Source organism: Manis javanica, chromosome 2, assembly GCF_040802235.1.
Source record: "Manis javanica isolate MJ-LG chromosome 2, MJ_LKY, whole genome shotgun sequence".
NCBI classification, from domain to species: Eukaryota; Metazoa; Chordata; class Mammalia; order Pholidota; family Manidae; genus Manis; species Manis javanica.
This window is the reverse complement of record NC_133157.1, coordinates 63,666,828-63,693,618: the sequence shown is the minus strand read 5'-3', so window position 1 is coordinate 63,693,618 and position 26,791 is coordinate 63,666,828. Positions and strand designations below refer to the sequence as shown.

The following is a 26,791-nucleotide window of genomic DNA, read 5'->3' as shown; positions in this document are numbered from 1 at the left end:
AGAGCAGCTAGCTCAGGTGTGGTAGGGGAGAACAGAGGATCACGGAGGGGGGGCAGGCTTCCACAGAATAAATATTGATAGGATCTGTCAGATGGAAACAATTAGTAATGAGCATATAGAAAATTAAGCTAATGAAAAATAAGCAATTAACTCCAGGAAAAACAAAATATTTCATGGGAAAATACATAATCATATGCACCCACTCTACCACTGATTCAGCACTGAACAATATTTACATTGCCTCAGTAATGTAAACATCTATTATTGATTTAACCAAATACTGAACTAGGTCCATATTCCCTTGTATGAAATTGTGAAATCCAAAAAGCTCTGCAGAGCAATAGATTTTTGTAAGTTTACAGCAACATCATTTGATGGAAAAACCTGACCTGAACTGATATGAATTTATTTATATTCTTTATTTATCCTACTTGGTATCCATATTCATATATTTCGTTGCAAAAATATAATGTGTTTCATTATGGAGTGCTGCCTCAGATCCCCCTGGAGCATTAAATAATACATGGTACATGACTGTTATTACCTTTCCAAAGTTCTCCAGATTCTGAATTCTGAAAGGTACGTGGCTCCAGGGGTTTGGATAAGGCACCAAGGATCTGTTTACCTATTTGAGGAGATGGAGATAGGGAAGGGAAGGAGCTGCTCTGTGGAAGAGCTAACTTCTCAACTAGAGAGTGACAAGAATAGCAATATGATAATTTTACATAGAAATATGTAGGTAAATAATAGAAGAAAACACGAATGCAGTTGAAAGAACAGCCTTCGGGGAGCAGTCTTAGGATAGGAAGAGGTGTGGCAGAGGGTTACTGTTTTTCATTAGATGCCCTTTTATTATTATTGATTTTGTGAACTATTTCTTCCTTTGATGGAAAATACAAATAATTAGAAAAAAATCAAACATTCTATCCTCAAGAACACACAGACTAGAAAGCCTATCAAATCAGTATTCATTTTCACTTGCATGGTTAAATATACATAGCCCAATAAAAAAATTTCATATCCAATGAAAATATCTGAAGAAAAAGGATGTATAGATATTAAATCTAAATATTCAGCTTAAAGCCACTCAATAGATGAGTGTGAATTAACTGCATTTAAAATCTCATCATACAAGGTACCTAACCATTTGAAAAATATCCAAGAAAAGAATATAAAAATTCTTTCTGGCAGGCATTGAGGAAGAAATCTAAGCAGCATTGTTCCTTTACTTTCATCTCCACAGTTAACTTTGTTACGTGAACACAAGGGTTTCAAGATCATCTTGGGCTGTTTTACAACAGGGATGCTAATGAAATTCTTGACATTAGGTATACTTTGCTTGTTTATTTCTGTATGTGCTATTTTTTTTAAGTACCTATTTCTGAATCCCTAAATTTGAGAGCATGTATTAAATTATAGAGGGGCCTCAAGCGTTGCTTCCATGCATTTACTGCATAACGTGGTGAGTATGAGTGGAATTGTTCACTATCTTGTCTTCTTTGGACATCAAGGTGGGGTCCACAACATTGGTAATTTAAGTAAATAAAATTGGGGTAAAATGCTGCAGTTCTTATAAGAGATGCAACTTTTAAAACTGGCCAGTTACCTTCTATGCCTTAATTGAAAAAATGTACTGCTGGAATGTACCCACTCTCTTGTGAAGTGTGGGAAGTTAGTGTTGTGCAGCAGTCACGAGTATGGGCTTTCAGGTTAGACGGACCTGGGTTCAAATCCCTGCTCTGTCACTTATCAGAAATGTGTCCTTGACAAGTTGCTTTCCCCTATTGTGTCTGTTTTCTCTTTATTAGGGAAATTAAACTATTAGTGGGGTCCTAAGAGTGCCTCCCACCAAGCCAGGTCTCAATCTTGGTACTATTGACATTTTGGACGGGATAACTCTGCTGGAGGGTGGGCGGGGGTCTGCTGTCCTGTACTTTGTAGGAAGTTCACCAGCAGTCCTGGTATACCCCACTAGATGTCAGTAGCACCCCTCACCTCCCCAGTTCTGACAACCCAAAATGTCTGGAAATTGCCAAAGGTTCCCTGTGGAAGGAGTATAAAACCACTGAGAACCTCAGCACTAATCTTTCATATAAATTAAAAACCTCCATCCTTCAGACTTTGTAAGGTTTTCATAAATTAATCTATGCAAATTACTTGGCACATGCAGACACTTGGTAAGCATGAAAAGAACACTGGATTTTATATTATTATCTCAATTATATTAGTAATCATACGGAAACAGATGCACACTGTAGGAAAAGTGTCTGTCAGAAAGAACAAGTAGATCCCAGACAGTTCCTCACATCATGGAAGGCCAGCATTTGAAAGGGATTTGGAGAATATATTTAATAATGCAGATGAGGAAACCAGTGCCTAAAGGTTAAGTGTTAGGTCAAGTTTGTTAAGGAAAAAAGTGACAGAAATGGGACAGAAACACAGAACTTTGAGGGGCCTCTCTGTACCATACTGGATACTATGCAGCACGCTAGCACCTACGGTTTCGTGGATGGAGACTAGCTCGTTCCTTATGGAAAAATAAGATGAGAAAATCAAAGAACCGATCTCTTCTCTTTTCTGTCCAGAATCAAGTATGTGGGAGAAGATGGCACATTTTTACAGAAAAGTTAGCCTATTTTCCGAACCAGGAATTGGTCAACTTACCATTTGCTTTCAACCATTTTTTGGAATGAAGGTAGCTCTCTAACATTCTTTCATTAAACAGCATGTATCCCATTGGTTCAGAAATGATCACGTCTACAGTCTCCGGAAGTGAGATATCTTCAATTTTCCCTGGCAAAACAATGATCTTCTCTGAAAGGTGATTATTTTTCACTAGCATCTGAAAAAGATAAAATAGGGTACCAGCACTGTTATATAGAATCTTATAAAAAACAGGTATTATAGACTAAGGGTTGACCATGTGACAGGGATGAGCGGGAATTTTTTAAATAAAAAAATAAACTTATTTTTCGTATTGTGCAAATATTTCATGTTTACCATAAATTAGAAGATACAGATATAGAGCAAATAACAACTATAACTGTATCACACAAATAACTATTAATAGTTTGATGTGTACCATTCCAGACTCTTTCCACAAATACATATATATATGTGTGCATGTGTGATCTCTGTATGTGTGTGTGTTTATATATATACATATATATATGTATGTGTATAAATATATATATGCATGTACTTTTAGGGGATTACTTATTTCCCATTGTTCTACTTATAATGAACATGCCAAAAAGTTCTGTAAAATAATCTTGTACAAATTAATGATCCTGATCATTATTAAATTACCTCATTCTTTTGATTCAAAAAATAAATAATACCATGTTCATTAACTTTTTCTTAGAAATACACTTCATGGTTTTGTACTCATTTTTTTTATGTCTTCTGTATTCTCAATTTAATAGTTTTGAATTCTCTTAAAAGAGGGACCTTAAAGAGAAATACATTTGCTGTATTTCTACTATATTTCTTTGTAAAGCCAAATATGCCAAGTGATTGCATTATTACACTTATATTTTTCTACTGCCTGAAAAAATATTTCCTAATAAACATTTTATATGTGCCAGCATTAATATACAAAGCACATTCCTTTTCAAGTTGTGATTCCCTGAGACTCTTAGATCTTTGCCCACTGTATTTATATATAGTCAGAGACCTTCCATTTGTATTTTTTTAACTTGGTTCCTTTCCCCATCCTAAATGCAGTATAATATGCATTTGTTATGATTCAATTGCATCTTCTCAATTTCTGATCACTTCTTCACATGACTAGGGCATCTTTCACTTCAAATCCAATCTTCTAAGGTGTTGTTCACCATCATGTGTCTTATAAGCTTATTAAAAGTCTCTTTTACTTAAATCTTTAAAAAAATTAAGTAATCTCTGACCTATGGAAAAACAATGAAGACACGATGTGAACATGTCATCCACCGTCAACACTTCTGCATCCACAAGGGCTCTTGGAATTCCATTGTGTCATTATTCCACACTTGACAGTAAAGTTCATGGGGTTCTGTGGAGACAAAGCTTGAAGGTTAAAGCTTTTGCTGTCTTGCTTTTCTCTGTACATCTTCTTCTTGGGCGAGTCCATTCATCTGCATGGCTCTGATCTGCTTCACTGTAGATGACTGTCCACATGACATCGGTAGGCTTGCTCTCTCCCCGGAGCTCCCAGCTATCACCTGGTTGTTTCCAACAGCATGCTTTGTCATATCCTCAGTAGGAACAAGGAAAGAGCTAACCTCAGCTTCTTCTTAAAAACTAACCATTCCTCTAAATTTGCTAACATCTTTATATAATCTTGTATCTCCTTGATTCTGTTTTCATCACGAATACTGTAATCCTCAATATCCTGGAGGCATAATTGCTGTCCACAGCCAGTTAGTTATTAGTTTTCATATTTCTACCTTTTAGATATGTTTCATTTCCACCTTTTCCTTTCTGCCTGCATCAACTTGTCCAGTTCCTAACAGCCTCAAATCTGGAATTTAGAAACAGTACTTATATAGAGAAAAAAATAATAGTACTGTCAACTTCATAGTCATACTTGAGGATAAAATAAGCATATTAAGGGCTGTCTAAGCATTAAAACTATCACTATTATCATATCATTTTTATTATGGGCTACTGTTCACTAGGAAAGAGAAATGCAGATGAGCAAAAACACAAAAATAAAAATAAGTTGTATTCCCACCATCCAGATGTAGGCAGGGTATATTTCCTGGCAGACATTTGAGTGTATCTGGGTCACAATCTTTTTTTTGTGTGTAATATATTTGAGACCAGTTTTCTAAATGTTTTTTACACCATGGCACACATAAAAGAGTAACAGTAACTAAGGCATATTATGGTGACTACAAGGCTGCTTGTAGTTGGAGGTATTTGAAGGGGCCTCAGGCCACACTAGACTCTGACCAGTTCCCACTGAAGGCTCAGTACCTGGCATACTTGTTGGGCAGCTCTGTTTTAGACATTTTTCTACGACATAATTTTTGTCAGGTATATAGTATTTCATAGATGTATCCTGATTAATTTAACCAGCCCTGTGTTATTAGACACTCAGGTTATATCAAATTTTTCATTAGTTTAATAGTATATTGACAAATAATAATGCATTTAAATTTGGGGGCATACTTCCTATTACTTCCTCCAAAATTAAAAGGTAGGGAACTTTGAAGAGTTTCTTGTATATGCTGCTCTGCTGCCTGCCAGAAAGGTGACCCCATTTCTAAATTTCAAGCTCTTTCTAAATTCTGCTAATGGGGTGTGAGGAGGTTGTCCACACAGCCTCAGTGTAAAAAACTGTGTCATCAATTTGGACCAGGATGCTGGAAGGCAGCTTTACTGTCTCAGTTTTCCTGGAGGGACAAATATGATAGGATATCCAAGTAAGTGGGTTATATACTTTATGTGGAGGATTTATAGAGAATAATCCTAGACTCCTGAACCTTCAGGGAGAACAGAGATACGATAAGGCTTGAAAGAGATAATTATATGAGCTCTCAGAGGACAATTTCAGGTTCATAGGAAATAATTTTGGGTCTTATTATTCTAATTGGTAAGGAAGGACATGCTGCCTATGCTGAAGTGAGCAAATAAGCCTGCCTGTGGGTCACTGTTCTCTTGTGACTTCATTTTTTTTTTATTACCAGATTCAAAGAACATTAAATAAGGAATCTAAAGGTATGGATTCTAATCCCACCTTTGCCACCAAAGGCTATATGACCTTAGGGAAGCTACTTAAACCCTCTAAATTTTAGTCACTCTCCTTGCAAAATTGGAGTTTAAAACTGGAGTTGCTGTAAAGCTCTTTTTAGTTCTAAAATTTTATGATAAGAAAGCAAAATTTCCCCAAAGTATGTTCCAGGAGTCCATGAACATAAGGATCTCATGATCAAATTATTTTGGAACTTCTTTATTATACATACCCTCTTAGCAATTCTGAGAGTTCATTAGCATATTAATGGCTTTGAGGAATTCTGCAGGAAGGAAAACTGGCTTGGTTAAATTAAAGATATCCAAACTTATTTGAATACTGTACAGTTTTTTTCTACTGAATATTTGTTTATCTCCTGCATATCAATCTTTGGAAAACAATGAAAATAGTTATTTGATAATCCTAGGTTTGAATACAGGACATCAACCCAACCAATACATAGCTCTAAGACACAAGAACAGCTAATTCCAGATGTAAGACACACTCTATTCTTTGAGTCAGTCTTGCTGCATTCCTTCATCTTCGGTTTACATCAGTCTCAGTACAGAGATAATTTTATGCTAGCCTGTCATTTCATACACCATTCTTCCAAAACTGAAGCTCAGTAGAACTTTCCTTTCCAGGAACAGAAGAACTTCAATTATGTCCCTCCCAGGGCTGGAAGAGGCCCCTACCACAGAGGAAGGCTCCATCATCACCATATTCATTGCTGCACAGCTTTTCTCTGTGTGACCTGGTCTTTCTCTAAGAGTTCAGGACAAGGGATATTCCAAATAAAGTCTCTTTCACTAGATACCCTCAAGGTTCAAGTAGACCCACATAACATCTTTGTTTGGGTCTTGCTTTCTCGTTACTACACTGGGTTTCAAAAGCCTGTGTCAAGAGTCCTGACCCTTGTACCAGCTGCTTAAAATAAACACATGTACACACATTGCACACACACACTTCATGCAGCAAAATTCATCCTTTTAGTATCATAGTAACTTCCAAGCTAGATCAGGGCAGTAATTTCACCTAGAATGCTGCCATTCTTGTCTCATTTGGGAAGTTTTTCATTGAGTTACGTGTGTTAAATATGTGTTTATTTATGCCTGTTCAAGTTTGGAAGATTAATTAGTTTTAGAAGCTATACTACACAATATAGCAGTTAATTATATTCTGTCTCAAAGAAGTGGAAAGAGCAAGAGTTTTTGGAGGTGAAAGACTTGGGTGCTAGTCTTGGATCCTTTGCTTACTAGCTTTAAGACAGTGGTTAAGACACGTACTTGTTTGAAAGCCCATTTCTCTATAAAATGATAGTAATTGTACAAGTGAAAGAGAATATTGATGAAATAGAACAAACATTTAAAGACAAGATGATAAAGCAAATAGAATTGAGATGAAAAGGGAGAGTTGAGGCCCAAGGAAACAAATCAAAAAGCAAAACAACAAAATTACAGGATAACACTTAACAAACATTCAGGAAGACAATATATTACACTCAAATTATATATGACCATTTTGGAAAACCATTTATTTTTTGTATAAATGGCATTATTCAGTAAAGCTGAAGATGTACTTTTTCTATAACTTAGAAGTATCACCATGAGAAATATGCATTCTAGAGAAAATTTTGAATATGTACAAGAAAGCCTGTACTAAAAGTTTTATAATACTGATAGTTATAAAATAAAATTTTAACATAAACCAGAAGTAACTATTGACAGAGAAATGAATGAATAAAGGGTGGTATATCCATTCTACGAATAATATTCAAATGGGAGAAAGAAAGAACTAGAGGTATATGTGTTAATATAATTTCATTAGCAGAATTTTTTTTTTGAGAGGGCATCTCTCATATTTATTGATCAAATGGTTGTTAACAACAATAAAATTCTGTATAGGGGACTCAATGCACAATCATTAATCAACCCCAAGCCTGATTCTAAACAGTCTCCAATCTTCTGAAGCATAACGAACAAGTTCTTACATGGTGAACATAAGCAGAATTTTAATGGAGAAAACAACAGGTTGTTGAAGAATATATAGTATGATCCCTTTTTTTAAAGAGGTAAAATGGATTAAAAAGTAAACTATATATGTAATTAGGATACACTAAATTATTATTTCAAACTTTTACTGTAAACATAAAACTCAAGATGTTGGTAACTTTCAGGGTGAAGAGAGGGCATAGAATCTGGGAGAGGCATATGGGAATTTTAATACATAGTTACATTATTATAGTTTTTAAATTGGGTTGTGGGGATACATGTGTTTATTTGGTTACTGCTCTCTATACCTTACATTTACACTCATGTCTATTTTTGTATGCATGAAATATTCTATGATAAAAAATATAAAATTATGCTATTAACAGAAAAATGAGATAATCATAATGAATGCAGATTAAGAGACAAACTGATTTCTGCAATTAGAAAAAGTTAATAAACATGAAAGGTGAAAACAAAAAAGCACAAAGGTAATTAATGTCTCAGAAACATGGAAAAATGGAATAGAAAAAAATCACTCAAAGGTATATTAAAAGAAAATTTCCCTGAAGTAAAAACCAATTTATTAATGGAAAAAATACATAGGAGTCATAGGAAAATTTTATACAATAACAGTAACATGAAATTACATTCTTCTCAAGATTTTGGATTTGAAAAAAGAAGAAATGAATGAATTCCTTAGGCATGCAGGCAGAGAAAAATAAATCACCTTAAAAGGGAAAGAAAATCAAGCTGGCATTAGACTCCTTTATAGTCACATTCATTTTAAGAAGGCAATAGGACAATGCCCACAAAATGAAGAAGAAAAAAATGTGAGCAAAGGAAGATTAAATCAAGAGAAGGCACTATTCACATTTTCAACGTGAAATAACTCAGGGTATATAGCACACGTAAGCATTCTTAAAAAAAAAAAAGAAAAAACCTTTGCCAAAAAAATTAATCCATGTAATTAAGAGATGAATTAAATAAGGAATTCAGTAATAAAGAAGCTACAGTAAAAAGACTAATCATTAGAAATGAGTCCACTTAATTATAGAAAAAAATGAAAAATAAAATTTTAGTTATATTTTATTAATGAGAATTGCATTACACCTTGAGAACATCAGGACAGTATATAAGTAGCAAAAGTAAAGGAAGAGGTAAGAATGTGAGAGTACTGATGGCTTCATTTCTTCCCTAGGAAGTAGTAAATTTTTCTTATGAAGTTAAAAAAAAAATTCTACTTTCTTAATCTTTCCATAACTTTAAAGGAAACATTTAGGAAGTAATTTCTCCTTGGGTGAAGAAGTACTTATTTAAAGTTAAGCTATTTCTCTTCTTTTATCTTTGTTTCTTTTCCTTCTGTTAAAATTTTAAAAAATGAATAACATTTGACTTAATACATTTTATTTAAAATACGACAGGTCATATCTCATTTTCCTAAAAGTACTTATCACTATATTATTCTCTTTGTATATTCACATAGAAAAATGTCTGGAATGCTGTTCACCTTAATATTAATGATGATTATTATGGGCGGCTTAAAATTTGTCTTCTTTGTTAAATGTTTTAATTGCCTAATTTCTTTATAATAAGGTACTATTTTAAAAAAACAGTGAGATGACCTTTTTTTTAAAGAAAAATATTAGTAAAAGCAGGGATCTAAGCAAATACATCAGCCTCCTCTCTTCCAAGATTCCACAGAAATACAGGAAATGATATATACATTGGAAAGAAACCTTAACATGCATGTACATTAAACAGAGCTAGCAAGGGAGGAGAGAGTCTAAGGGAATCCTACAGAAAGCAGATTGGTTTGGCTGATGGAGAAAATACAGCACATTATTCTGAGCCCCTCAAGATCAGAGCTAAGGAAGGTTTCCTGTAAGGGAATTTGGGAGGCAATTCCAGTTGAGCCAGCACATGCCAAGAGTAGACCCGGCCTGTGTGACTACCGTGGATCAGTAGGCCCTGTTCCCTACACCTTGAGTGCATGGGCTCTGTGAAGTTCTATCTCTAGATTCTATCCCACTGACGTCCTTAGCAGTTTTTTGTGATATGTCTTAGTAGAGATCCTAGTGTGGATTGAAGGCCTCAAAGAGAAACAGAGATAAGTTTGGAATAACTCTGGATTCCAATTTGAAACTCTGAGAGGAGAGAACTATGAGGCTGCATCACCCGAAGTTCCATTCCCGAGAATGAAAGTCTTCTTTTGGCAGCAGGGCAAGTCCCTGGGCCACTAGGGAGCTACACATGTACACATCCCAGGACACTGTCAACACTTCAGTAAAATAAAGGCTTTGGTTTGCTCTCCCTCTTAAAGGAGATACCTGTTGGAAACACAGATCACACTATCTATCTATACTAAGCAACCAAGTTCTTATGTATCAACTGAGAAGAGTAAACAAGGACCCCCTGACATTGGAGGAAAATAAACAGCATAAAAGAGAAAGTTGGAGATTAACAAGTAGAACAAATGACTCCAAGGGAAAAGAAAATAACTATTTTTTAAATTGCTGACCTTAGAGAGTGGGAGTAGTTTTATAGCCATAAAACAAAAATAAGCTGCTATAAAATTAAGAATATGGTTACTGGAAAATAATTCCATTGGTGAATTGCCTGAATATAAATTAGGAGTAGTGAAGAAATCTGAAAAGAGATAAAAACTTTATTTGTTATAGACAGAACATTCTTCTTGGACTAGCAAGAGTTCAGATAAAGGATTACATTTTCTTTTCTATGGGTCCAGTTGAAACTACTTGGTTCCATATACAAGGATATTTATATGATCATTATATTTAATATGCTTTTTGGGGGGTTTAAGTTTTCAGAAGCAACCTACCAACAAAGCATTAAAGACTTAGTGAAGTATTCTAAATCTTGACAACCTAGAAGTAGTATAATCACACAAAATTGGGAGTTTCACTAGAAGAGGAAAGTTATTTCTCTATTATATTGGGAGTAACAGTACATCCAAAGTAGATAATTCGGGAAGCAGAAATATGGGTATTATGGTATCAAGTTATCATGGTAATCACCTAAAGAACTAAAAAAAACAGAATTTCAGAGTAGTTTAGCTGGGAACACTGGTAAATTTGACTGAGCATGAGTGGGATAGGTGGGAGATGGGCTATTTTTATTTTAAATACCTTCTCATATTGTTTTAGTTCCCTTCTCATTTATATGTATGACTTTAGTTGAATAGAAAAAAAAATCAGTGAGCCCCAAACATCAGGAAATGTGATCAGTCCTCTTATTCTCTCCTTTCAAACCACATTCCTTAATGGGCAGTTCTGAACATCTGCTTAAATACTTAAAAAAGCAGTATTAATCTAATTGTTAAAAAATTCAATGGCTTTAGTTTACTTAAACACAATACTTAAGCTAAAGTTCTTTGCTGACTTCCTGTTCTGATTCTATCATTTTATAAATCAGGAAACTGAGTCCTAGGGAAGTCAGTGTCCAACTCAAGGGCATGTCACAAGGCAGTGACAGACGTGGAGGGACATGATTTAACAATGTGTTTAAACAAGTTTAGTTCATTACAATTATTGGAGACGGTATTGTTCTGTCTTGGCTCCTTTCTGAGTAGGGTCTGAAGAGGAAGCACCAGGGGCTGGTGCCTCTCTCCTCTTTTCCTTTCCCTTCCTTAGTGCACAGCTGCCTCCTGCCTGTGACCAAGGTGAATGCTGAGATAGCACAGGACATGTCTTGGGCCACTAGCATTTAATTACCAGCATGCAGGAAACAGGACCCTCTGAAATCTGCTGCCAAGAAAAATGTGAATGGGCCCCTGGAGGAACCAGCCAGAGATGTGAATGCAAAAAACCTTTTTAAACAAAACCTAGTTGGCAGGGCAATGAGGACAACACACAGAATGAGGAGCAGAATGACGGATGAGGGAGACAGACACAGAGGAAGGGGAAAAATGGCAGAGAGGGCCTTTTTTCCTTGTCTTCTTCCTGTGATGACTTAAAGGCAGAGTCTGAGGAGTCCAGAAGCTTCTCTGCCCTGAGTTAAGTTTATGTCCCTATACCACCGCAGTATCTCCCAAGGTGACAGAACAAGTTACATTAAGTTTTTATGAGGGAAATGTTGTCAATCCTGTAGTTTGGCCACCAGCAAAAATACCACACTGGCAACTTTAATACACTTAGTGGTTTCCCTCTGATGACATTCCAAAATGCCGAACAGCTGGGGAAGAACATCAAGAAAGCAGACAAGCTGTGCAATGGAAAGGATGCTTTGACCACATTTTAAAGCAAGCACTCAGAAGTAGGTAATGTCTATAGAGGCAATTCAGAGAGTTGTGTGACGAGGGGTTGCATCGTTGCACATCCTATCAGCCAGCTTATTTACCCTCCATTGGAAGGTAAATTTTCCTGTGTATACTCAAAGTATCTGACAGCAGGTACCATGCCTACTTTGCTCATCTGGCCGGATATCTGGCACATTAAAGACATCCAAAAAGCCTTTGCTAATTACTTCACCAAAGGTGATATGGTTGCCCTTGGAATTCCCTTTTTCATTTTAGCTTGGTCAATTCTACCAGCTCACTGGGACAGTTCAAAGACAAAAGATCATTCCTTGCCTTTTCCAATTTCAATGCGGGTCCTCTGGTAATAGGTACATAGCAAGTATGGGGGTAAAATGATTTGGGGGAATATTCTTTATTTCTTTTTAAATGTTGACATATCGGGCAATGGGAAGATAGTAATTTAGGTATATCAGGTAATGTTTTTTTAATTATGAGACTTTAAAATGGGCAAAAAGATGACTGAGTATCCTATCTAGCATAGCCTTCTAGGTTATCTTTGCTTTCAGTGTATCAGAGTTTTTTACAAGTAAGTAAGTGTTTCGTAAGTAAAACTGATAATAATGGAAGTAATTCTTGTCCTTAGAAATAGGAAGGAGCTGTGTTTGGTGGAATGCAATTGATTATTGTCCTGTGGACCCTGTACTGCATCTCTGAATTCTCCTTTGAACAGGTTTAATATCTTACTGCTTTACCCGTGAATAAGTTAAGTGAAATATTTGACACATGTTCATTTATATTTGAGTCATGTCTTACCTTTTTAAAACAATTTTCTTAGCATTTTTTAATTGTTTTTTGAGGATAATTTTTTTATTTAGGTATCATTGATACACAATCTTATGAAGGTTTCACATGAGCAACACTATGATTTCAACATTCCCCTAAATTATCAAGTCCCCCCCCACACCCCATTGCAATCACTGTCCATCAGCATAGTAAGATTGTATAGAGTCACTACTTGTCTTCTCCATGCTGTACTATCTTCCCTGTGACCCATCTATATTATGTGTGCTAATCATAATGCCCCTTAATCTCCTTCTACCTCCCTCCCCACACACCCTGCCCATCTCCTTCCCCTTTGGTAACTGCTAGTCCATTCTTGGGTTCTGTGAGTCTGCTACTGTTTTGTCCTTCAGTTTTGCTTTGTTGTTATACTCCACAGATGAGTGAGATCATTTGGTACTTGTCTTTCTCTGTCTGGTTTATTTCACTGAGCATAATACCCTCTAGCTCCATCCATGTTGTTGCAAATGGTAGGATTTGCTTTCTTCTTATGGCTGAAATAATATTCCATTGTGTATATGTACCACATCTTCTTTATCCATTCATCTACTGATGGACACTTAGATTGCTTCCATATCTTGGCCATTGTAAATAGTGCTGCGATAAACATAGGGGTGCATATGTCTCTTTGAATCTGGGATCTTACTGTCTTCAGGTAAGTTCCTAGAAATGGAATGCCTGGGTCAAATGGTATTTCTATTTTTAGCTTTTTGAGGAACCTCCATATTGCTTTCCACAATGGTTGAACTAATTTACATTCCCACCAGCAGTGTAGGAATGTGTTGCCTTCTCCAGATCCTTGCCAGCATTTGTTGTTGCTCGACGTTTGGATGTTGGCCATCCTAACTGTTGTGAGGTGATATCTCATTGTGGTTTTAATATGAATTTCCCTGATAATTAGTGAGGTGGACCATATTTCCATGTGCCTATTGGCCATCTGAGTTTCTTCTTTGGAGAAGTGTCTGTTCAGATCCTGCACCCATTTTTTTTTTTTTGGTTTCATTAATCTACAATTACATGAAGAACATTATGTTTACTAGGCTCCCCCCTTCACCAAGTCCCCTCCACATACCCCTTCACAGTCACTGTCCATCAGTGTAGTAAGATGCTGTAAAATCACTACTTGTCTGCACCCATTTTTTAATCGGGTTATTTTCTTTTTGGGTGTTGAGGCATGTGAGCTCTTTATATATTTTGGATATGATCCCCTTATCGGATATATCATTTATGAATATATTCTCCCATACTGTAGGAGATCTTTTTGTTCTGCTGATGGTGTCTTTTGATGTACAGAAGCCTTTCAGTTTGATGTAGTCCCATTTGTTCATTTGTTTCCCTCACCCGAGGAGATTTGTCCAGGAAAAAGTTGCTCATGTTTATAGTCAAGAAATTTCTTCTCAGCGTTTTACGGTTTTATGACTTACATTCTGGTCTTTGATCTATTTGCAGTTTATTTTTGTGCATGGAGTTAGACAGTAATCCAGTTTCATTCTCTTACATGTAGCTGCCCAGTTTTGCCAACACCAGCTGCTGAAGAGGCTGTCATTTCCCCACTGTATATCCATGGCTCCTTTATCTTATATTAATGGCCATATATGCATGGTTTTATATCTGAGCCCTCTATTCAGTTCCATTGATCTATGGGTCTGTTCTTGTGCCAGTATCAAATTTTTTTGATTACTGTGGTTTCATAGTAGAGCTTGAAAATAGGGAGCATAATCCCGCCAGCTATATTATTCCTTTTTAGGATTGCTTTGGCCTTTTGGGGTCTTCTGTGGTTCCCTATGAATTTTAGAAATATTTGTTTTGTTCTAGTTCGTTGAAGAATGCTGTTGGTATTTTGACAGGGATTGCATTGAATCTGTAGATTACTTTATGCAAGGTGGCCATTTTGACAACATTAATTCTTCCTATCCATGAGCACAGGATATATTCCCATTTATTGGTGTCTTCTTTAATTTCTCTTATGAATGTCTTATAGTTTTCAGGGTATACGTCTTCCACCACTTTGGTTAGGTTTATTCTTAGGTACTTTATTCTTTTTGATGCTATTGTGAATGGAATTGTTTTCCTGATTGTGCTTTCTGCTAGTTCATCATTAGTGTATAGGAATGCAACAGATTTCTGTGTATTAATTTTGTATCCTGCAACTTTGCTGAATTCAATTATTAGTTCTAGTAGTTTTTGAGTTAATTCTTTAGGGTTTTTTATGTACAATATCATGTCATCTGCAAACAGTGACAGTTTAACTTACCAATCTGGATGCCTTCTATTTCTTTGTGTTGTCTGATTGCTGTGGCTAGGACCTCCAGTACTGTGTTGAATAGAAGTGGGTAGAGTGGGCATACTTGTCTTATTCCTGATCTTAGAGGAAAAGCTTTCAGTTTTTTTGCTATTAAGTATGATGTTGGCTCTGGGTTTGTTGTATATCTTCTTTATTATGTTGAGGTACTTGCCCTCTATACCCATTTTGTTGAGAGGTTTTATCGTGAATGGATGTTGAATTTTGCAAAATGCTGTTTCAGCTTCTACTGAGATGATCATGTGATTTTTGACCTTTTTGTTTATGTGGTGTATTTTGTTGAGGGATTTTCAAGTATTATACCATCCTTGCATCCCTGGGATAAATCCCACTTGATCATGATGCATGTTATGATCTTTTTGATGTATGTTTGAATTCAGTTTGCTAATATTTTGTTGAGTATTTTTGTATCTATGTTCATCAGGGATATTGGTCTGTTATTTTCTCTTTGTGTGGTGTCTTTTCCTGGTTTTGGTATTAGAGTGATGCTGGATTCATAGAATGAATTTGGAAGTATCCCCTCCTCTTCTACTTTTTGGAAAACTTTAAGGAGGATGGGTATTAGGCCTTCTCTAAATGTTCGATAAAATTCAGCAGTGAAGCCATCTAATCCAGAGGTTTTGTTTTTAGGTAGTTTTTTGATTACCACTTCAATTTTGTTGCTGGTCATTGGTCTGTTCAGAATTTCTGTTTCTTCTTGGGTCAGCCATGGAAGGTTGTATTTTTTCTAGAAAGTTGTCCATTTCTTCTAGGTTATCGAGTTTGTTAGCATGTATTTTTCATAGTATTCTCTTCTTCTTTGTATTTCTGTGGTGTCCATAGTGATTATTCCTTTCTCATTTCTGAATCTGTTTATGTGTATGTGTATATTCCCTTTTCTTCTTGGTAAGTCTGGCTCAGGGTTTATCTATTTTGTTATTTTCTTGAAGAACCACTTCCTGGTTTCATTGATTCTATTGTTTCGTTCTTCTCAATTTTATTTATTTCTGCTCTTATCTTTGTTATGTCCCTCCTTCTAATGACTTTGGGCCTTATTTGTTCTTCTTTTTCTAGTTTCATTAATTGTGAGTTTAGACTGTTCATTTGGGATTGCTCTTTTTTCTTGAGGTAAGCCAGTATTGCAATATACTTTCCTCTTAGAACTGCCTTCACTGCATATCACAGGTTTTGAGGTGTTGAGTTTTTGTTTCCATTTATCTCCGTATATTGCTTGATCTCTGTTTTAATTTGGTCATTGATCCATTGATTATATGGGAGTATGTTGTTAAGCCTCCATGTGTTTGTAGGCTTTTTTGTTTTCTTTGAATAATTTATTTCTAGTTTCATACCTTTGTGGTCTGAGAAGTTGGTTGGCCCAATTTCAATACTCTTGAAATTACTGAAGCTTTTTTTGTGTTCTAATATGTGATCTATTTTGGAAAATGTTCCATGTGCCCTTGAGAAGAATGTGTATCCTGCTACTTTTGGGTGGAATGTTCTGCAGTTGTCTGTAAGGTCCGTCTGTTCTAATGTGTTGTTCAGTACCTCTGTCCCCTTACTTACTTATTTTCTGTTTGGTTGATCTGTCCTTCAGAGTGAGTGGTGTACTTAAGTCTCCTAAAATGAATGCATTGCATTCTAATTTCCCCTTTAATTCTGTTAGTCTTTGTTTCACATATTTAGGTGCTCCCATATTGGGTACATAGATAATTATAATAGTTATACTTTCTTTTGGACTTACCCCTTTATCATTATGTAATGTCCTTCTTTGTCTCTTGTTACTTTCTTTGTTTTGAAACCTTTTTTTTTTTCTGATACAAGTACTGCAGCTCCTACTTTTTTCTCCCTATTATTTACATGAAATATCTTTTTCCATCCCTTCACTCTTATTCTGTGCATATCTTTGGGTTTGATGTGAGTCTTTTGTAGACAGCATATAGATGGGTCTTATTTTTTTATCTGCTCTTTAACTCTATGTGTATTGATTAGTACATTCAGTCCATTTACATTTAAGGTGATTATTGATAGATATGTTCTTATTGCCATTGCAGGCTTTAGATTAGTGGTTACCAAAGACTTGTGGGCAGCTTCTTTACTATCTAACAGCTTAACTGAACTTGCTTATAATGCTGTAAAAAGAAACCAAAGGTTCTTTTATTTCTCCCTTTTCTTTCTCCACTCTGTATATAAGGTGTCATATTCTGTACTCTTTGTGTATCCCTTGACTGACTCTGTGGATAGTTGATTTAATTTTGTATTTGCTTAGTAATTAATTGGACTACTTCCTTTACTGTGGTTTTATTTTCTCAGGTGACAGTTAGTTAGCCTTATGAGCATTTCCATTTATAGCATTCCCTTTAAAGTACACTGTAGAGATTGTTTGTAGGAGGTAAATTCCCTCAACTTTTGTTCATCTGGAAATTGTTTAATCCCTGCTTCAAATTTAAATGATAATATTGCCTGGTAGTGTATTCTTGGTTTGAGGCCCTTCTGTTTCATTGCATTAAATATATCATGCCACTCTCTTCTGGCCTGTAAGAGTTCTGCTGAGAAGTCTGATGATAGCCTGATGGGCTTTCCTTTGTATGTGATCTTTTTTCTGTCTCTGGCTGTTTTTAATACTCTGTCCTTGTCCTTGATCTTTGCCATTTTAATTATTATATGTCTTGGTCTTGTCTTCCTTGGGTCCCTTGTGTTGGGAGATCTGTGCACTTTCATGACCTGAGAGACTATTTCCTTCCCCCGATTGGGATAGTTTTCAGGAATTATTTCCTTGAAGAGACTTTCTGTCCCTTTTCCTCTCTCTTCTTCTTCAGTTACCCCTAAAATGTGAATGTTCTTCTGTTTGGATTGGTTGCACTGTTCTCTTATTACTCTTTCTTTCCTAGAGATTCTTTTTTCTCTTTGTGCCTCTGCTTCTTTGTAGTCCTGTTCTCTAATTTCTATTTTATTTACCGTCTCTTCTACTTCATGTAATCTGCTTTTAAAGCCCTCCATTGTATGTTTCATTTCTGATACTCTATTTTTCAAAGTTTCTATCTCTGTCTTGAAGTCCTCCCTGAGGTCTTGAATATTTTTCTGTAGCTCCATGAGCATGTTTATGATTTTTATTTTGAAATCTTTATCAGGAAGATTGGTGATTTCAGTTTCACTTAGCCCTCTTTCTCATTTTTGAGGGATTTTGGTTTGTACGAGGTTCTTTTGCTGTTTCATATTCCTAGTGATTATTATGGAATAATAACTTTCTGTAGGTGGCACCCTCTAGTGTCCAGAAGCTCTACTCTCTGGCGCTGCCCAGTCACTGGAGTGATGGCAGGGGTCACAGGCATCTGCTGGGTGGAAAGAGCTCTTTCCTGCTTCATGGCTGCAGTGCCTGCCTCTACTCCCAGGGAGGAGCCTTTGTGCTATGCACCTGTTGCTACTATAGGCTGGTCTGCCCTCCAGCTGGCCTGGCACAATGGCAGGGGCAGCATCCGTGTAGACCAGAGCCTGCTGATCAGAAGGAGCAGCAGGTTGTTTATCACAGTGTGTGGCCTCAGTGCTGCGTTGCCAGCCATGAGGATGGAGCATCTGAAGCTCCTGGAGGTTCCCAACCTGCTGTGCTGAGTGTGCCATGATGATTTTATCCACCTGTTCTTTCTCCTGAGCAGCAAGCTCTGTGTAATCCCTGCCCCTTTAGCACCTCTGTCGCTATTGGGAAGTCTTTCAAAGTGCCTGCCTTTCTTTTGTCCCAGAGTGGCCGGTTATGGGTACCTGTTCTCCACAAGCTGCTGGAATCTCAGTCTCTCCAAGTATTTCACCTGTCTTTGTTTTCCAATCCCATTAATCTCCAGAGCACCATGTAATGTGGATTCATGCTCCTGGAGCAGATATGCAAGGGTAGGTGTTTAGCAGTCCTGGGCATCTATTCCCTCACTTCTCTTTTTCTCTTCCTTCTGCCTGTTAGTTGGGGTTGGGGGAGGGCTTAGGTACAGCCAGATCTTGGCTTTGCTACTTTACCCTTTTCTGTGTCTTTTTTCCCCAGATGTAGGTAGTCTGTTGCAGTCTTTGGTTTGCTCTTTCAAGATTAGTTGTATTTGCTGTATTTTCATCTTTTATGTGGTTTTGGTAGGAGGTTTCTGCCTCAGTTCTCATGCTGCCATCTTTTTTTCCCTTAGCACTTTAACGTACCATTTTTCACTTTAGTTCTGGGACTTAGTTTATTCTTTCACCTCTTCACAACTTTTTTTCCCCCTCCTCTTTTCTTCTCTTATGTATGTGATTAATATAGTGGAAAAGTTAAGAATTGTTTCTGAGACAACAGACCTGAGTTCAACTCTCTGCTTCTCCATTTTCTAGTAACCTTAGTCAAATTAATCAGTCTTGAGCCTCAGTTTCCATGTATGTAGAATAGGAATAATATTATCACCGACTTCATGGTTTACTCTAAAATTTAAGAAGACAGTCCCTATAAAGCAATTGTACATTGCTTGGAAAAAAGCAAGTATACAATAGATACTAACTATTACTCCCCCCCTTTTTTTTCCTGTGGTGGGTAAGCTAGGCTATTAGTGATCAGATTCCTGTTGGAATGGAAGTGTGGATGTAGATAGGTCACCAGGCAGCAATTCTCCTTGACCATAGGTTTTCCTTTCTTCTCTTTCCCCAGAAAGGCCCAAATAATTTATATTTCATGTGGCAAGTGCTAGTTGCCTATGAATTTGCATTCATTATTGATTTTTATCTTACTAATGTAATGCCTGTATTACTGGAGTCAACTATGTACCAACTGAAATACTTTATTTACCACCCTCTCTTGCAGCTACGTGTGGCTACAAGGTCCTGGCTTATGAGACAGAAATATACATTGTTGGGATGGAGTTCCAGGAAGGTCCCTTAAAAGGGGGTAAAAAGCTAGGGAAAGACATTTGTGAGACATCCCTTTATCCATGATTGCCTAGACATGGAATTGTTAGTTGAAGCTCCAGCAGCCATCTGGGACATTGAGGTGAGTTTCAGTTTGTCAGCCATATACCAGGATAGTGTAGCAGAAAGATGCAATAAGCCTGGGACACTACAAATTTTATGGAGCTGCCACCTTGTCTTAGGTTCCTTCCATCAGACTTATTTTACGTGAGATCAAAAAGCTCATGTATATTTAAGTTGGAGTTAAGTTGGGTTTTCTGTTACGTGCAGATGAACCAACAGATAAATATTAGATGTCTTATTCAACCATGAAAGCAATAACAGAACCACATGGTTTGAGAACTCAGATCACTTTCTATCCTTTTGCTGTCTACAGCTGGGTTACTTGTAGGATCCCAGGGAACTTACAGTAGTAGAAGACTTGGGTGGAAGAGTAAAGAGTCTCTTCTTCTACCTACACCTCCCTTTATACAAATGAGTAAATATTCCCATTGAGGAATCTGTTTCCACCCATGAGTAATATTTGGGGTGTTAGAGGGCTGTGAGTCTGTGGCAAAAATATGGGCTTTAGATGAATGCAAAATTAGTATATAAACAGAACTTAAATAAACACATAAAACTAAATTAGTGTATAAATAAAAACTTAATTTTTCATTTGCTTCCTTGGGGCAGATTTATCAACAGTTGGTAGTTACATGATTATATAACTAACTACATTTAGATCATATGATTATATATTATATGATTATGTTTTGGTGGCTTTGCTTTTGGTTAAACAATGGTAATATTAGACATTTACCTCTCACAAAGTGTGTTCCATTTATTATCTTATATCTACTCCACAACTCTGTGAGAGAGGCATTATTGTTGTTTTCATTTCATAGATAAAAGATTAAAACTCAAATTGATTAAATAGTTCAATCAAGATCACTCTGTTTCTTTATAGAAATTGGTCACTCAGAAAACTCTTGACTGAACTGAGGCTTTTAATAGCAAAAATTACTTTAAAATTTACACCAAAAGACTACTCAAAGTTAGAGCTATCAACATATAAAAATGACTGACAAATTATATGCTTCACTTTGCTGATTTAGAAGTTATAAAAATAATACAAGTATACTAGTTACAGGCCAAAACAAAGTGAGGAGATTTGTTGAAAAAATTTAGCGTGTATGAAACAATTTCGAAAGAGCAACATTCGGTGAATTTAAATATGAAGGAATTGAGGTTATTTGGACTTTATTTTCCACAAAATGTTATGTTAGCATAAAAATTGTCTCAGGTTTTACCAAACCTCGTATGTTTCATCTTCTCAAATGTGAAATTCAACTAATTAGCCCAAATTTGGCTTTGAGAGCAACCAACGACTTGAGAATATCTAAAGGTCTGATCTTTAGCCAACTCTGTAGAGCTCTGATGAGACAGCAGACAAGAAAATAGAATTTCTTTTCCATTTAAGATATGTCACAAAATTATAGCCAAGGCATTCTGAATTTTCTTTTCTCCCTCCAAGTTCTTAAGAAGAGTAGCTAGTCTAAGAAAGCTTCTCATGAAAAAAAAAAATCACATTCTGAAAAGTCAAGCAAGCAGGAAGTGAATGTAATTAGGGACTTATAGAACAAACACACTGGGGGCTCTGATAAGAAACTAGGTCTGAATAAAAATACATTTACTTTATGATTGAAAATCATAGACTCTTAGGCTGTGGCTCTTGATGTATATTCTTCCTCCTTCTCCATGCCTCCTCCCTTGTTACGGGGACTGTTCAGTAGGGCTGGAGGTTTCAGAACTCCATATTCCCTCTTGCTTTAGAGAAATAGCCAGTCATAATTTGGGCAGAGTGACCCAGATGACTCTACCCTTACAAAGCATCTTTCTTCCAAGATGATCCCAGACCACATACTGCCTCATTTATGCTTGTCAAAGAAAATTTCACCCCAGCCTGTTAGTGCCCTAACTAACCTACTATCCCCTCAAAGTGTTTCAGCAGTGCTTTCAGCAAGTGACCTACCTACATACCTCTAGAAGATCCTTCATCTGTTTCTGTTAGTTATCAGTGACCTCAGACTTCCTGTTAAGTAGCCCTGAGTTGAAGGAGAGGCCCAAGGATGCTTTTCCTCTTAGTATTTACTTCGCTATTTCTGCTGTACTCCAAGACTTCACAAAGACACTGTGACATAATAAGAAGTATATTTGTCCTGTCTGTTAGGTATCTGCTCCCCAGTTCCTGACGCAGACCTCCTAAAACCCTTATAATTTCCTGAGCGATAAGGGTAACAGGAATATCTTACACAGAACACCTAAATCTCTTGGAGTTTCCTGGGTAATAAAAGCATCTTTTGTTTGAATGAGATGTCTGTGGGTAGGCTCCTGGATAGTTTCAGCATGGCGGCAGGTCACCTCTGTTAGGATTCCCAGACCTAATTCCAACTTGGTGGGAGGGGGTCCCCACATATAACGTCAAGCAATCCTCAGACACCAGGGTGTCCAAGAATTCAACTCAATTCTGACATTATCTACCCAGAGATAACATCAGATTTCACAGGTTAAGGGTTCAGTCCTACAAGATAACCCCTTATTCCCCACTTTAGATGCCAGTCACAAGCCCCAAGGTGTTCCCTGTGTCCCTGACTGGCTGGTTATAGATTAGAGATCCCTGAAACAACCTCTTCCTTAGATTTGACTAATTTACTACAGTAGCTCACAGATTTCAGGGAAAGACTTAAGTTTATCAGTTTATTAAGAGATATGATAGAGGATATGAATCAGCAGCTGATGAAGAGATACAATGGGCAAGGTCCCAAACAAAGGAGCTTCTGTCCTTGTGGAACTTGGGGTCTGGCTCAGAGGTCTGGGTCACATGGAGGTGTTCTGATTTCTGAAGCATGAAAGCTTTCCAAAAAAGGATAGTTAAAAGGTGTTCTCTTGGGGTTTTATAGAGGTTTATTACATAATCATGTTTGACTAAGTCAATGGCCACTGGCTGATTTAATCTCCAGCCCCTCTCCACTCCCCAGAGCTCTGGGGGTGGGAGTGCGACTGGAAATCCCAACCCTGTAGTCAGATGATTGGTCCTCCTGGAAAGTCAGCCCCCACCCTTGGGTAGGGTCCAAAATTCATCTTCATTAATAACAAGACGTCTATTTCACCTTTATGGCTCTGAAGCATTTCAGGAACTGTGGGTTAAAACCAAGTATATCTGAAAAATGTATTTTGGTCATCTGCATGACTAAATATATATTTCTTGTAAATCAATATCATGGCACACCAGGAAGATTAAGTTATGATTAGAAGCCTGAAACTTTCAGCCCCACCCTCTGGAGAGAGGAGACTGGAGACTGATTTAGTAATCAATCAAGCTTATATGATGACACTTCCATAAAAATCCCTGAACTAGGAGTTCTGAGAGCTTCCTAGCTGATGAACACATCCATGTGCTGGGAGAGTAGTGCACTCCAGCTCCATGATGATGCCCGGTCGGTGTCCACAGAGAACTGGAAAGTTGGCTGGTGTAGGAGAAAACCCTACATACATTAGGTGTCAGAAATGTTGTGCATGGAAAAATGGTTTTCTTTTTACACACTTTGACAATGACAAACTAATAAATGAATAGAGTTACATGTGAATACACTTTGCTGAGCCATTCAGATAATTTCTCAATATTAAGAAATTGACCTCCTTACATATCCCTCATTTCATATAATTCACTTATAAAACAGGCTCAAGGTCTTATCCAAGCCTTGAGTTCAGTATGAGACAATGTTTTTAGGAGACACATGTTATTTCGGTTCCCCACCCCAATTCCAATCCATGTCCATGGGGAGCTTCCCATACAACACCAAGCAATTCCTGGACACCACCAGGGTGTCTGAAATCATTCAACTTATTAAAATCAATCTACCCAAAGATAGCAACAGGTTCTACAGGTTAAGAGTTCAGTCCTAGAAGACTGTTCCCTACTACACCACCTCCAACTTCAAATGCCAGTTACAGGCTCAGGTTGTTACGTGAGCTTCTGCCCAACCAGCTACAACCTCATTCCGGTGTACAATTCATTTGCAGCTCAGAGCACTCTGAGGAACATTTCACTTACTAGGTCACTCATTTGTTATAAAAGAATACAACTTAGGAACAGCCAGATGGATGAGATGCATAAGCACAAGATTATGGAAAAAGGGCATAAAGTTTCCATGCCCTCTCCAGGTGCTTCACTCTCTCCAATCTCAACATATTCACCAACCTGGAGGCTCTCTGAAACCCGCACTTCCTAGTTTTTATGAAGGCTTCGTCACATAGGCAAGATTGATTAAATCACTGGCCATTGGCAACTGAACTCAATCTCCATTCCCTGTCTCCCCGCTGGGGGTCAGACTGAAAGCCCCACTGGGGTGGGACTGAAAGTTCCAACCCTTCAATTTCATGGTTTACTCCACTGGCAACCAGCCCCATTTGTAGGTGCTTTCCAGAAGTCACTTTATTAACACAACACAAGAAAATCTTAAGGCTCTCATCACTGGAAATTCCAAGGGTTTAAGATGAGATAGGTGCCAGAAACAGAGATAAAGACAAAGAATGTATTTCTTATTATACACCACAATGTCACACAGATATTGTGAGTTCCAAAAGAGCAGTTAAAGTGTAGGTTGTCAGAAACTTAGAGTGGTTGTAACCATAGAGCCTGGAGACAAAAGACTCAGGGTCTATAGGTTTATAAAATATAATGGAGACCTCAAAGATCACAGCCATAGTTTAACTACCTCATTTACAAAAAAGGAAACTGAGACCCAGAAAAGTGATGTGACATGTTGATTTCAAGAAACCAGTGAGCAACCCAGTCTAGGCTAAATGCTTAGCTCACCATCCCCTGTGCAAATATTGCCTTATTCCAGCACTTGGAATCCCATACGGCAATGACCTCCACAACTGGTGGGGTAAGAGGAAGATCTCATATCAGTCAAGATGCAGACTGTGATTCACGTATATGCTGAAAGACAACTGCACATAGTTTTCGTGTCCTTGCTCTATGCAGAATAATTCGACCACCTTTTCCATCATTAGCTGCTGTTTAGACCAGCTGAGGAATTCTCATGCTGATTTATTAGTCTCCACTGGGCTGTGTTCCACATAATTTTCAAGTGAAGGAGAGAAAACATTTCCATCAGCTAGGAAGCATTGTGAAGCACAGAGGTTAAAACAACATATCCCCTGAATAATACATTTAAAAAGTCACCCAAAGCATGCTATTCAATCTGGCACCTAGATTTAAAGGTTGCCAGATGGCCCACCCAGGCCTCTGAGGAAGAAATACCACACTGCACTTCCTTTCTTTTTCCTGCCTTGCACTGATATTATCACAACTGAGTGCAGAACCACAGAACTGCAGCATTCAACTATGTCAGCAAAGGAAGGTAAGATGCTCAGGCTGAATGCTCTCTCTAAACTTGGAAACAAAACAGCATGTGTGTACATAATACCCAATTCTCTAATCATTTCAAAGCAAGCAGGAAACCTCAGGAAAAGACCAAGAAAGAGGAGGGGTTTCAAATTCCTTGCAGACCAAACTTTTGTTACCCAGCTATGTGAATGGCATGATAAAATATAATCTACCAACTCTGCTATCTCACCAATGCAGAGGGGTGTTCAGTTCCAACCCAAGTACCGGTATCACTCTAAATCATCCCTGCCTTAGGTTTGGTTTAATCACTTCAGTTCAGAGATTATATACAAGGCACAGAGTGCTCTGCTTTGTATGTACTATATATGATGCAATACCATTATAAATATGACCAAGCAGAGTTCCCACCCACAACAGGTTAATAAAGAAGACAGATGTATACACAGCCAACAATAATAGCTAATGCTGAGACAGGGCTTCCTGTGTCATGCACTGTCTGAAGTGCTTAACATATGTTAATTCAATTAATCCCACAAATCCCTATAATCCCTATATTATTATTCCAATAATGTAGAAATGAAAATGAGGCGATTTGTCAAGAGTCACTGTAATGAGCTGAATGCGTCCCACCAAAATCTGTATATGGAAGCTCTAATCCCCAGTACCTCAGAATACAACCTTATTTGGAGACAGGGTCATTGTAGATGCATTCAGACTGAAGTCATAACCGGCCTGGGCCCCAGTCCAGTATGACCTAAAAAGGAGGAAACCAGGGCACAGGCATGTCCACAGAGAGAACACTGTGTGGTGAGGGCACTGCCTGTAGTGGCACAGCAGCAGCTGAGGAACACGGAAGAGTCCAGGTGCTCTGAGAGGCCTCAGACAGATTCTCTGTGACAGCCCTCAGAGGGCCTGTGACAACCTGATCTTCAGGCTTTTATCCTCCAGAACAGGGAGAGTGAGACAGTAAATTTGGATATAAGCCACCAGTTTGTGGTACTTCATTATGGCAGGCCTGGCAAGCTAATACAGTCAGCAAACCAGTAAACAGTGAGGTCAGAACTCAAACCCAAGCAGCCTGGCATCAGAGTCTACATTCTTAACCATTTCACTAAACTGCTTATACACTTAAGGCATTGAGCAAAATACCAAACACTTCCCTACATAGAAGGCAGAGTGAGAGACACCCAAAAGGACATAAAAGCTAAGTGAGCTCAAAGAAAGACTTTTACCAAACTAACTCAAAACAAGCATTATGAATAAGCATTTGCTGATACCTTACAACTGTGGCGACACAAAGTAGAGGGTGGGTCTCTATTCTCATGGAGCCTAATAATCTAGTTGGATTGATGAAGAAATACTGAGAAAGTTCTCAAATCCCTCCCCCTCTTGGCAGATGTGGTGCGAA

At 37.5% G+C, this 26,791-nt stretch overlaps 1 protein-coding gene across 7 annotated transcripts in view; it reads right to left on the bottom strand.

Annotated features, from left to right (window-relative positions):
- LOC108396514 (histone-arginine methyltransferase CARM1-like) overlaps positions 1 to 26,791 on the bottom strand; it is a 281,263-nt gene that overhangs the window by 39,736 nt on the left and 214,736 nt on the right. For all 7 annotated transcript variants that reach the window (XM_073228590.1, XM_073228591.1, XM_073228595.1 and 4 more), the window contains one exon: positions 2,665 to 2,842. In XM_073228590.1, the coding sequence (XP_073084691.1) occupies positions 2,665 to 2,842 (178 nt within the window). The remainder of the gene's footprint in view (positions 1 to 2,664; positions 2,843 to 26,791) is intronic.